A 13570-nucleotide genomic window follows, 5' to 3' on the forward strand; every position below is an offset into this window, starting at 1 on the left:
GGTTTCTTACCGTTCTTTCTTTCTTCTCTGAGGTTAGCAGAAGCTTCTCTGAGATTGAGGTGACTGAAAACTTCTATGGTCACATCTACTGCAGCGTCTCCACCATAGAATGCCATCAGGAGGTTCTTCGTATCTATTGCATCAGCATTCTCCATCCGACCTCGGGGGATGTTACCTTTCCCCTCAAAGTCACAGTGTGATAATTTGTCTTTAAATCTTTTGAACTCTTCCTGAGAGAGGTTGTTGAGGGCATGTATGAGCAGGTCACTGATCCTGCTGCTTCTGTTTTCCATCACTGGGTATCAGGAAAGGAAACTAACACACAAAATAAAATCCTGTTATTCATAATTAATGGGGTATAACAGCAATTTTCCCTATGTAGAAGACAGAAGTGTAGTATAGTAATGAGAGTAAATCATGGGGGCTCATAACTCCTCTGTTGTTTTCCTCACAAATGAAACACTGGACAGCTCACTTTGTCTCTCTGTGCCTCTATTTTCCCATCTGTAAATGGGGATAATCATACTCATCTAACTCACAGGCCATAACTGTGTCATAAGCGGTTTGGACACCATGCTGCACCCGCATTCAGTCAGACTTGTGTGACTACAGCCCAGTTGTTCTGAGTGTTCTGGGCCATATTCTGCCATCTTTACTCATGTTGATTTCAGTGGGACTACATGTGGGTAAGGTATACTCGGGGTGAATAAAGGGGGCAGAATATAGCTCTAAAAATTTAACCAAGTTTTGGGGGTGAATTGTTGTTCACCAAATCTCTAGAAACATCTTACTGAATTTATGAACAAAGGAAAGTCTGACAGATCCCTGAAAAGCCATTGATTGAAAATATGACAAATGCTTAACTAAATAAGAATTATCCCCATGCACCTAATTACATCAGTTCTACTAGCTAGAGGCTTAGGGCCACAGGTTTAAAAACAGCGTCCATTTTTCTACCTGCGATCAGTAGCAGGTGCAGTTTTGTTGGTGCAAATCATTGTAGGCACAACAGGTGACAGGCCCCGAGCCTAAGATGGGGTCACCATTACACACATACAGGTTCCTTTGCACTATTGTGCCCTCTGCTGACTGACTTGCTGATGGTGCCCACAAATCAGAGAGACTTCTAAATGCCAACACTGAACCCCATGAATATTTGCACTCCCAAAAACTGAGCCCCTAATTGATTAGGGGGCAAAACTGGAGGCCAATTTTTTAAATAGAATTTACAATAGAGTTTTCAGCAGAGTTGCAAAAGAATCATTAATTTGGCTATCAGCAAACAGGAGCCATAAAAAATGAACAGAAGGAAAAAAAGGAAAACGGTTTAACAACCGAAAATTAAGACAAATGGTGAAGAAATCTAAGCAGAACCACAGAGTCTAAGCAAATGTAAGAAATCTAAGCAAAACCTCAGTGCTTTTCCTGAGTTACTCCCACCTCCTTCCACAGACACTGTTGTGCTGAAATGCTTAGTCACAGAAAGTCAGATTATACTGGGGGAGACATTTGTTCTAGGGAGGATCAAGCTTTGAAAGAAAAGAAGCTTAAAAAAAACCATTTGCGCAAATGTGACCATTCTCTCAGCAGAACAGTCATGTATTTAAGAATGGAAATATTTTAGATCCTGATTGTGCCCTGTCTACAGTTGAATCTATGCACATAATAGTCAGGATGTAAAGGGTTTCTAGAGACCTTTTACCAACGTGGAAATTGTAATATCCTGTATTTTTGGCTCTGAGAACAAGATTTTCATTAGTGACCAGTGACTTGGGGTGCCTAAATTGAGACACCTTAAAGGGGCCTGATTTTCAGGGGGTGAGTGTTCGGCACTTGAAAAATCCCCAGTTTTCAGTGTTTCATGCTGTGCACCCAGAATTATGAGTCACTCTTGAAAACCTTATCCTAAACTGTGTAATTTCCAGTTTCTCCATAGTAAGCACAAACGCTGGTATGGAAAGAAAAAGTGGCAATACGTTAAAATGGGAAAAGAACTTCAGCAAAATTCTGGATGAGTGATCCCAGACGTGTACAAGAGCCATCACTTCCCCTGTATGCATTCCTCTGAAAGTAACTCACTGTAAGCTGCTATTCCAGTGATGCCTCACTGGCTCTTAAAATAATTAAAGCAGCTCAGTGGAGAGGGGTGGGGGGGGGAAGAGGGAGTTCCATTCAGAAAAGTGTCTGAATGTGGCAAATGTTTACATAACTACCCTTGACTTAATCTTTGAAATCATTGGATCCAGATTGCAGCTGGACTTCTTTGTGATATTACTGTGCCACCCTGTGACCGGGAGTATGAACCACAGATGAATTCTGATCCATTGAAGTCAAAGGCAAGATTCCCATTGACTTGAATGGGGCCAGAATTTCACCCTAGACCACTCTAAGCTTGTGCCTAATCTCCCGAGAGCAACAAAATTCTCCTTAGCTGCATGTTAGTAAGAGAACAAGTCTCCAGACACAATTATTTGATTAAACAATGCTGCAGGCTCATTTAGTTTTATGAAGAATCTTACCAATAAACAGGCAATTTGAGTCCTAGTTATTTCTCAACAATTTGGCTCCACTTTTCAGCATTTGAACAAAACTATCCCCCACGTCCCATAAGCCACCAGATGAATTTAACCACTTTGCTTTACTATATGATATGGATATGAAAGTCTTCTCCTGATGTAATTTGGGCTTCCTTATTGTTTCTGGTACCTAATTCTTATTCTGTTTCATAATTTTTACTGTATGTTTTTCCTTTCTGATTATGGTGTCCTATCTCTCCCATATTTCTTTTATTCTTTTGTGTTATTTCTGAAAACATTTTGCAAGAAAAAAGTCACAAAGATAGTTTTATTATCATACATTTTCTTGACCCACTAAAAATATTAACAGAAAATATTCAAACCCCATGTTGTTATTCAATGAGCATTTGCAAAACGCGGCTGAGAGAGGGTGTGACATGGAGCAGCATTTTGTGGGCCAAGTTCAGAAGCTAAGGGTCTTAGAGTAACTTTAATGTGCACATGCTGTCAGCAGCCTGTGAAGTAGCTGTGATCTTGAAACACCACATGCAAGTCTGGCATTCGCAGATTTAATGTAATATTAATGTAGGTAAAGAACAGGGAGTTCAATGGGACAGGAGGGTTCAAAAAAGGAGGCTTTTTAATCGAGATACAAGAATGTCACAAAGAGGGTCTATTTCTGCTGCCCACCCCAGGACTGTTTTCCCTCACCATATAAGAGAGCTTGAACTCTGTGGAAGGGCATCAGTGGGACTGGGGGCAAAAATAGAAAGATGCTGCAGAGCAAGCTTTGCTTTCTCCTTCCCCTGTGGAGCTGGGATTCTCAGATCCCCTCTCCCCTCCACTACAGCTGTGCAAATAACTGATTTTTCAGTGTAGTGACAGTTCTGTAAAATCAAAACAAAATTGTTTTGGATGCAACAAAACCCTTCTTTTTTTTATTTCATTTTTAACCTTTTAAATAAAAATCAAAGGAAATTCCAAAACCGAGACATTTCAAAATGCAAAGTTGAAATATTGTGTTTCCAAAATGCCTAAACAAACCACTTCAAGTTTTTCAAAATAAATAAAATAAAATAAATAAATAATGTTTGCTACCCCCTATCCCCAACCAAAAAAAATGTGTCAAAATCAATTTGCAAAATGATTTGGCCAACACTGATCTGCATTTTTAGGTGAAAAAAGGTTTCAGATGAAATACTTCACCCAGCTCTACCCTCTACTTGCAGACACAGAAGGGGCCATTACTTCTTCCCCAACAGTGTCTCTTTCTGCCACTTTCCCACACACAAATACAAGAGACCTGACAAGAGATTCAGAAACTAGAGCAAATGACACACATTCTCCCTTCAGGTTTTCACACAAGAGAAATCACAGTCAAATATTATCTTGAACGTATACCCCTCTGTCTCTACACGGGACCAGAGAGCTCTCTACATGTGTGTCCATTTTCTATCTGCACAGAAAACTCTGGCTTTCTTCAGAGAACCTGGCTGACAGCCATATGACAGATCAATAAAAATATTATGCATTGTGGACTCACCTTGAGGCGCTGAAGAGAGCTTGTTTAGCTTGAATTTTTTTTTTTAGAACTTTTTCATGCTAAAGTGGAGGAATACTGTTCTCTGCAATCTGGTGAAATCTGGGAGTGCTCTCATAGTCTATATATGGTCTCTGCATTTCCAGTGTCTTTAAAATTAGTCACTATTAGACTATTAGCCCTGCCCCTTTCCTAGTCAAAAAAAAAAAAAAAAAAGTTCAGCAACTGGAATTAAGGTTGCAAATTTCTATCAGTACTTTAAAGATAAAATTTATTAGTAGAATACTGAATGTCTTTCTGATTATTTTTCCCCTTTTAAACCTACAAAGGAAAGTTTCATTTAAAAAACATATTGTGGAGTATGAAACTGCAGAGTGAAGCCACCCTAAAGGGTCACTGAACTTCGTCATTCCAGAGCAAATCTCTTAAGATTGACAGAACCCCCCCCTGCACCATTCCATACTGAGTACGTGAATATCTACACACCATCCATCATTATGTGCCCCCTACTCACTCCCCGCTAATTCGCCTTCCCTTGACAACACGGCAATATCAACACCCTACATCTTACACCAAAGATAACCACACTGATCGAATATTATTTAATTAATTTCATTTTTGCCTGGACTTGGGTTCAGACAGAAATGTTAAACTATCTGATTCTTCTTTTAATTTTTTATACTAATCTTTGAACTTTATGGGCCAAAACCTACCAGCCTCCATAGACAGACTGAGGAGTATCCCCACATATGGGCTGCGGAGGTGGGGTTCAGCAGTTGCATTCCAGAGTGAAAAGAAAAGGAGTACTTGTGGCACCTTAGAGACTAACCAATTTATTTGAGCATAAGCTTTCGTGAGCTACAGCTCACTTCATCAGATGCATATCGTGGAAACTGCAGCAGACTTTATATATACACAGAGAATATGAAACAATAGGAAATGGCCCACCTGATGATCACTTTAGATAAGCTATTACCAGCAGGACAGTGGGGTGGGAGGAGGTATTGTTTCATATTCTCTGTGTATATATAAAGTCTGCTGCAGTTTCCACGATATGCATCTGATGAAGTGAGCTGTAGCTCACGAAAGCTTATGCTCAAATAAATTGGTTAGTCTCTAAGGTGCCACAAGTACTCCTTTTCTTTTTGCGAATACAGACTAACACGGCTGTTACTCTGATTCCAGAGTGAGTGAGAGGAATTCTGTGTCTCACTGGGTATCCATGTATGTGTGAGGTGAAGTGAGTCCCTTAGGGAGGGACAGGGTCTGACTCTGCGAGACCTTGATGGGATGTATGGATTTTATGGTACAATGAAGCCTCCCTTCGCTGATCAGTTCTCTGTTTTGTAGGGGTTTGTATGTGCAGATTTTGTCATGAGCTCCGATCCCAAGTCCGCAAGGTTCAGACGAGCAGCCATGTTCCAACCCTTCACCTAGCAGCCTCTGGGCAATAGCTTACCTGAGACCTGTGAAGCCCAGTCTCAGTGTCCTGGCCCTGCCATCTCATCTCCTGTCTCGTGACTGCAGACTTTGGCTCTGACTACTAGGGCTGGCCACCCATGACTCACCCATGACAGGTTTAGCTGGCTGCTATTTTTTTTAAAGGGTAATTTTATATATATTATGTATATACACACAACAAATCATTTATTAGTTAAGGAAGCTCTCTGTTCAACTGTAATACTTTCCTCAAGCATTGAGAAGCTAAGAACAACAGGCCAACAATCACACATCTATATGCTCGCTGCCTGCACCAATATTAAACGTATCAGCTCTTACTTACTTCTGCCCTCTTTCTGCAACACATTGCTAACACCCAAAACTTCATAAACAGCTGTACAACCTTAATTCTTACAGTCATACCAAATGGCTGCTTAGGTTAGAAAACAGTAAGACAATGTGAGAAAGCGGAGGGAAACTTACTTCATCACACTTTCTTACTGTGTTAAACAGCAAAAAGGTTTGAAAAAGTAGCCCCGGGTCTTTCCCCCATCCCCTGCCACTTTATTTTGTTTTCCTACTGGAAAAATTTGTGAAACAGAAAGTGGGGAAAATCCAAAACATTTCAGAAAAAAGTAACTTGAAACATTTAGTTTAGATTTGTATTTAGAAAAAAATTCAGGAAAAGCATTAAAAAGGCAACCTTAACAGAGGCTAGATGTTGGGAGCAGAGGGGATGAACATGGAAAAGTACAATAGGGTCATAGATGTGGAAGGATAAGTCTCATGATGGGAATACTGCTATAGAGGGGTCTGTTCAGGAAGGACAAACAAGAAAAAAGGGAGGAGGTGTTGCATTATGCAGCAAGAACATATACAGTTGTTCTGAGGTCCAGAAGGAGGTGAGGTGCAGACCAGTTGAAAGTTTCTGGGTGAAGGTAAAAGGGGAAAAAATAGAGGTGATAACATGATAGGGGTTTACTATAAACCACCAAATCAGGAAGAGAAGGTGGATGAGGCATTTCTAGAACAAACAATAGAAACATCCAAAACACAAGATCTGGCAATAATGGGGGACCTTAACTACCCAAACATCTGGTAGAAAAATAATATGGCAAAACATGAGTATGGGGAACAACTTTTTATTTCAGGAAGTTGAGGAAGTAACCACGGAGACAGCCATTTTTTAGAGATGATTCTGACCACAAGGGAGCAACTGGTTGTGAATCTGAAGGTTGAAGGCAATTTGGGTGAAAGTGATCATGAAATGACAAATTTCATGATTTTGAGGAAAGGAAGGAGTGACAGCAGCAGAATAAGGACGACGAGTTTGTTTGTTTGTTTTTAAAAAAGCACACTGACAAACGCAGAGAACTGGTAGGAATGGTCCCATGGAAAGAAAAATCTAAGGGATAAAGACATTCAGGAGAGCTGTCAGTTTCTCAAGGAGACAATACTAAAACACACAACTGCAAACTATCCTGATGCAAAGGAAATATAGGAAGAACAGTAAGAGGCCAATATGGCTCCATCAGGAACTCTATAATGACCTGAAAATCAAAAAGGAATCCTGCAAAAAATGGAAACCTGGATGAATTCCTAAGGAGGAGTTCAAAAGAATAACACAAGCATGTAGGGACAAAAGCAGAAAGTGTAAGGCATAAAATAAGTCCTGTTAGCAAGGGACAAAAAAGGCAACAAAAAGAGGTTCTTTATTTACATTAGCCGCTCATCTCCCCATTCACCTCCTCACCCCACTTGCTCGCCTCCGCCTCACCTCCCCGCATGTCTCCTCATGATTAGCGCGGGGGCCCCCAAAGCACAGGGCCCTAGGCAACGGCCCCGATTCACCATATCCTAGGGACCACTCTGAGTGTAGGTCCTCTGCTTAGTGGGGAAGGAGAGTTAATAACTGAGGACATCAAGAAGGCTGAGGTGTTTAATAACTATTTTGCTTGAGTCTTCATTAAAGAGGTTAATAGTAACCAGATACTCAACACAATTAATATTGACAAGGGGCAAGAAACAAGCCAAAATAAGGAAAAAACAAGTTAAAGAATATTTAGATAAGTTAGATGTATTCAAATCAGCAGGGCCTGATGTAATCCATCATAGTGTACTTAAGGACCTAGCTGAAGAACTGTCTAGAAAATATCTTTCTAAAATTCCTGTAGGATGGGTGAGGTCCCAGAGGACTGAAGAAAGAAACATAGTACCTATCTTTGAAAGGGGAAACAAAGAGGTCCCAGGGAATTGGAACAAATTATTAAGCAATCAATCTGTAAGCACCTAGAGGATAATAGGTTTATAAAACACAGCCAGGATAGATTTGTCATCATGCCAAACAATGCTAAATCATGCCAAACCAATTTCCTTCAGGTTACTCCCCTAGTGGATAGGTGAAAGCAGTAGATGTGATATATCTTGTTTTTAGTAAGGTTTTTGGCACATGACATTCTCATAAGCAAATTAGGGAAATGCAGTCTAGATAAAATTACTATAGGGTGTGTGCTCAACGGGTTGAAAGACCACACTTAAAGATATCAATGATTATTTGTCGAACTGGGAGGGCGTATTTAGTGAGGTCCTACAGGAGTCTGTCCTGGGTCTGGTATTATTCAGTATTTTCACTAATGACTTGGATAATGGAGTGGAGAGTATACTTATACAATTTGTGGATGACACCAGCCGGGAGGGGTTGCAAGCACTTTGGCGAACAGGTTTAAATTCAGAAGGACTTTGACAAATTGGAAAATTGGTCTGAATCCCGCAAGGTGAAATGCAATAAAGACACATGCAAAATCCTTCACTCAGGAAGGAAAAGTCAAATGTACAGCTGCAAAATGGGACGTAACTGGCGCAGTGATAATACAGCTGGAAAAGACTTGGGGTTATAGCGGGTCACAAACTGAATATGACTCAACAATGAGCAAAAAAGGCTCGTGTCATTCTGGGGTGCATTAATAGGGGTGTCATGTGTAAGACATGGGATGTAACTGTCCCACTCTGCACAACACTGGTGGGGCCTCAGCTGGAGTACTGTGACCAGTTCTGGGCGCCACACTTTAAGAAAGATGAGGAAAAAATTGAGAGAGGCCATAGGGGAGCTACAAAAATGATAAAAGATTTACAAAACCTGACCTAAAAAAATGGGCATATTTGAGAAACGAAGATTGAGAGGGGACCTGATGACAGCTTTCAAATATGTTAAGGGCTGTTATAAAGATTACAGTGATCAGTTGGTCTCCCTGTCTATTAAAGGTAAAACAAGAAATTATAGGCTTAATCTGCAGCAAGGGAGATTTAGGTTAGATATGAGGGGAAACATTTTAACGACAAGGATAGTTAAGCTCTGGCATAGGGTTTGAAAGGAGGTGGTGGAATCCCCAACATTGGAGGTTTTAAGAACCGGTTGTCCAAACACCTGTCAGGGATGGTCTAGGTTTATTTTAGCACAGAGGGCTGGATTTGATAATTTTGAGGTCCCTTCTAGCCCCACATTTCTATGATTCTATAGAACCCTATTTTCTAATGATTTACCAACTCTAAGAAAATGACAGAAAAGAACAGGAACTTCTACGATACTTGCTTCTCCAGAGTGCTGCAGGCAGGATACACGGACAACTTGGTCATAAACCAGTCACTCAACCTTTGGGTTTCACTTCACTCCTCCAGTTTCAGCTGACATTTGCACTAGTTTCTTCCCACCAGTTCTCTCTCACGCCAGTGCAGGGATTCTCAGGCTGCTTTAGCCTTCCAAACTGATTACAGCAATCATATAATGGAACTGAGCCAATTCCAAAATTGACCAAGTCTGAAACTGCTGATAGAGAAGACAAAAAGGATGGAAAAGAACAGAGAGAAAATGGAAGGGGGAGAAATGATACACTAGGGAAGGGTTAGCGGAAATCTTAAATCTCATGTCCTAAAAGTTAAAAAGGACCTGGCAGTTGAGGTATGAAGACTCTGGTCCCTGGTCTAGTCTCTGAGGTCAGCAGCTGAGGTCAATGGGAGCTCAGCATTTTTGAAACTCAGATCTCTTATTGGAGGGACCTCACTTCAGGCTCCTGTTTTTGAACATCTTGGCCCTAGTTAACAGGATTTGATGACTCCATGTTTGCTTACCAATACCTCCATGCTTTGGATCACAGCTATCTTGTGTTACCTTGTTGCAGGTCCCAGTCAAGAGCCCGTCTCGGCCACTGCTGAGGGAACCCAGCTGCTGGGTCCCCCACATGTTTTTAGCCCCCAGAGCCTGACATGGGACTCACACGGTCCCGGTGTTTGGGGTCCCTAGGCACAGTCTTGGGGCACAGACCCTCTGCCTAGTACACTATCCTTAAGTGTTGCAACCCCTTGTCTAGCTGATCCGAGGCTCAGTGCTGATCGTTCACACTTCCCCATAGCTTCAACACACCCTCTGTGAGCCTTCTGGAGTACAGTTTAACTCAGGAAGCACGAGGGAAGTGTAAAGCCTATAACACACACAGACACAGAACAGATTCTAACACCACTGCTCTTTTACGTAACAGATAAAGCACAAGAGAGTAAGACCATATAGAACATACCAAACATCCTAAATGCAGCTCACCCTTTCCTAGGGAGTTCTTGGGAGACCATCTGTGTTCAGGAAGATAGGCAGTATCCCCTGCCTCACCCGGCTCTGACATGCTGGGTTACTCCTCCCTTCTCTTGAGCTGGAGAAAAATGACCCAAGAAAAGAAATAAAAAAGAACAGCTTCTGACATTTTTATAATGTCCCAGTCCTCTCTGTCAGGTGACTCTCTGTTCAGCCTCAAAAGGTGACTGCTGTCCCTTGCCGAATGACTCTGTTGCCAAGGAAACCTCTCCCCAATAAACCAGTTCTCCTGGTTGGGAGCCAGTCCTTTATTTAGAGCTATTTCATTTCAACCGGAAATCACTTAACATCAACGACCCTCTTTTGTTATTCTTTTGCTACCAGCCAAGAAGTTCACAGTATAAGTGTAAGGCAAAAGACACAGGGAGCAAAAGGAAACCAACTGGTCAGTGTGGAAGGGGTGGTCATATCACACCATCTGCCTGACCACTGATATTTTGTGGGCATGAAGGATGAGAAGAGTTCAAGGAGGGATTTGAACAACAGCAAGGTGGCTTTAGGCAGGCCTTTGAGGAGGAGCAAAGGGGGTTTGGGGCCCTGAGAGGGGCAGGTTCTGGAGGAGACTTGAGCAGCAGAAGTTGCCTGTTTTTGCCCCAGAGATGGCTTTCATAGAATCATAGAATATCAGGGTTGGAAGGGACCTCAGGAGGTCATCTAGTCCAACCCCCTGCTCAAAGCAGGACCAATCCCCAACTAAATCATCCCAGCCAGAGCTTTGTCAAGCCTGACCTTAAAAACTTCTAAGGAAGGAGATTCCACCACCTCCCTAGGCAACGCATTCCAGTGTTTCACCACCCTCCTAGTGAAAAAGTTTTTCCTAATATCCAACCTAAACCTCCCCCACTGAAACTTGAGACCATTACTCCTTGTTCTGTCATCTGCTACCACTGAGAACAGTCTAGAGCCATCCTCTTTGGAACCCCCTCTCAGGTAGTTGAAAGCAGCTATCAAATCCCACCTTTGAAGACCCGAGAGCTCCTCCAGTGCTATCACGCAAAGGCTTTTTTTTAAATGGATGCTTGAGGCAACACTCATGCTCCAGAGGCAGGCAGCAGGAAGCAGAATCTATCTGTCCCTCCTGCCCTAGACAGGGCAGCCCCACTAGCCCCTTGTGCTAAGGAAGAGGATTAGAAGAAACAGTAAAAAGGAGGGGAGTGAACAAGAAGTTCATAGCCCTGGCCAACAGGTTTGGTTCAGATCGCCCAAGTCGTGTATATGTAATTGTAGTGTACAGGAGTAGGGTAGTATCTCTTTAAATAGTTTGTGAGCCCTCCAATGGTCCTCACTGTAGTCTATATTTTAGAAGCTGCCAGAACTCAACCACAGCAGTAGGGTGCACATAGCTCGGCCTTGCATGGTATGTATATTCAATCAATGTCGGTATCTGCCCCCCTCCCGCCCCCGTGCTCATGTGGTTCCTTCTTATTATGTATGTTGTGTGAAGAGCAAAAGACAACTGGTGATCAGGATGGGGTCCTCATCCAGGACTGCAGTGACAGAGTGTGACTGCAGAGGCCTCAAGGAAGGGAAACTAAAAAGAAAGCTGCAGCCACTGAGAGTAAACTACTTATTTAGGGGGAAACAAAGGCTAAAAGTGACAGGTCGTTGGTAGGAAAGGGACTTGTTTGATGGATCCATAGAGGACTAGGGAGACTGGAGCACTGTATGATAGCCAATGATATAAACTGAGGAGAAAAAGGTGGCGTTTTACTGAGTGTAACAGGGGCTCAAACATGTAACCCGCTGCACAGCAGGACAACTGCTATTAAACCCACAGGCACAATATTTGCTGATTGCGAAAATTCTATAAAATCCCCCATCCCCAAAGCCACTGGGGATTGCAGAACGTTTCTGCACTTACAGTCAGAATTGAAGGGGAAATGAAACCATTTCTCAATAGTGGCTGAATTAAGGAAATTAATAGAGCAGTGCCAGTGTGGAGAGAATTTAAACTCCTTGTTCTAGTACCACCGAGCCTCACATTTGTTTCTATGACAGATGACCCTAAGATGACAGAACGGGAAGGTGTTGCTGACACAGCTGCACCAGATAGAGCAGAAACTGTCCCAGAAACTGTTGTGATGCCTGTGTTATCCAGAGAGAAGTCGTAAACTACCTCTCAGACTGAATTTTTAGCACGGTGTCCATTTACTGATAGTAGTTTTGACAGAAATATATTTGTAACTGTAACATCCTTTACATCAAAGGGGCAGAAGTATGTAGTACATAATAGTGTAATATCCCTTTAAAAATATGTGAACCCTCTAGCGACACTCACTGTGTGCTATGCATTAGAAGCTGCCAGAACCCAACCAGACAGCCTTGTGTGGTCTGTATATTCAATGAACATAGTTATCTGGACCACACTGTGCCCATGCCGTCCTTCATATTATGTCTGTTGTGTGAATAGCAACAAAAAAAAACAACAACAAAACAACCCACACACATTTTTCCCTAAGCCCAGGGGCCCGAGTGTTAATGTTTTACTAGTTAGTTCTGTATCTCTAATATTTTTTTTAGGACACAGAACCATACATTCATACATGCTGACCTGTTACTGGTAGCAGTTCTCTTTCTTTTTCCCATCTGAACTGCTCTATAAGAGACTGCTCCTGTAAGATTGTTCTTTTACTAATATGCAGCTAAGGGGAATTTTGTTGCAATCAGGATGTTAGGCTGAAGCTTAGAGTTTTCAAGGGTGAAATCCTGGCCCCACTCAAGACAATGGGAATTTTGCCTTGACTTCAGTGAGGGCAGGAGTTTATCCCTCGTGCACACTTTGGCTTTCACAAGGTGACATAGCAATATCACCATGAGGCCCGATGGCACTCAGGATCCATTGGTTTCAACGATCAAACTGAGGATGGATGTCTCATCAGGAGTTGTGAATGGAATCTTCCCTCTACATTGTCTCAGAACGTCAGAACTGCTTTAAATTTTTTAAGAGGTAGTGATATGTCATTGGAACAGCACATTGCAGTGAGTTACTTAAACAGAAACACACAGAGGAGGCGATGGCAGCTCTCTTCGAAATCTAGGACCACCACTCATAAGAGATTTCTCCACAGTTTTCCCCTATTTTAACTAATGGCCACATTTTTTCCTCCATATCAATGTCTGTGATTTCTATATAGAAACTGGAAATCGAACATTTAGGCTAAGATTTTCAGAACTGACTGGTAATTTTGGGTGCCCAACAGGAGATACTTGAAAAGAGCCTAATTTTTAAGTTGTTTAAATTTAGGCACCCAGAATCTAAGGTACCTGGAATAACTGGTTACATTATAAAATTTAGGCTCAGGGCCTAAAAACCAGGATATTACAATTCCCACTTTTGTAAAAGGTCTCTGGAAACCCTTCACATCCTGAGTATTAAATGCATAGATTTGGCTGTAGACAGGAAAGAATGGAGTATCTGAAACACTTTCATTCTTA

At 41.9% G+C, this 13570-nt stretch overlaps 1 protein-coding gene across 3 annotated transcripts in view; it reads right to left on the reverse strand.

Moving 5' to 3' along the window:
* The window catches only part of LOC140912511 (NACHT, LRR and PYD domains-containing protein 12-like), a 75081-nt gene that overhangs the window by 49095 nt on the left and 12416 nt on the right, over positions 1-13570 (reverse strand). For 2 of the 3 annotated variants that reach the window (XM_073347001.1, XM_073347000.1), the window contains one exon: positions 11-315. In XM_073347001.1, the coding sequence (XP_073203102.1) occupies positions 11-293 (283 nt within the window). In that variant the 5' untranslated portion in view covers positions 294-315. Of the gene's footprint in view, positions 1-10; positions 316-4059; positions 4249-10064; positions 10194-13570 lie in introns of all 3 variants that reach the window. The other variant, XM_073346999.1, reaches the window with a different exon arrangement.

The sequence above is a fragment of the Lepidochelys kempii genome, chromosome 6 (assembly GCF_965140265.1).
Source record: "Lepidochelys kempii isolate rLepKem1 chromosome 6, rLepKem1.hap2, whole genome shotgun sequence".
Classification (NCBI taxonomy): Eukaryota; Metazoa; Chordata; order Testudines; family Cheloniidae; genus Lepidochelys; species Lepidochelys kempii.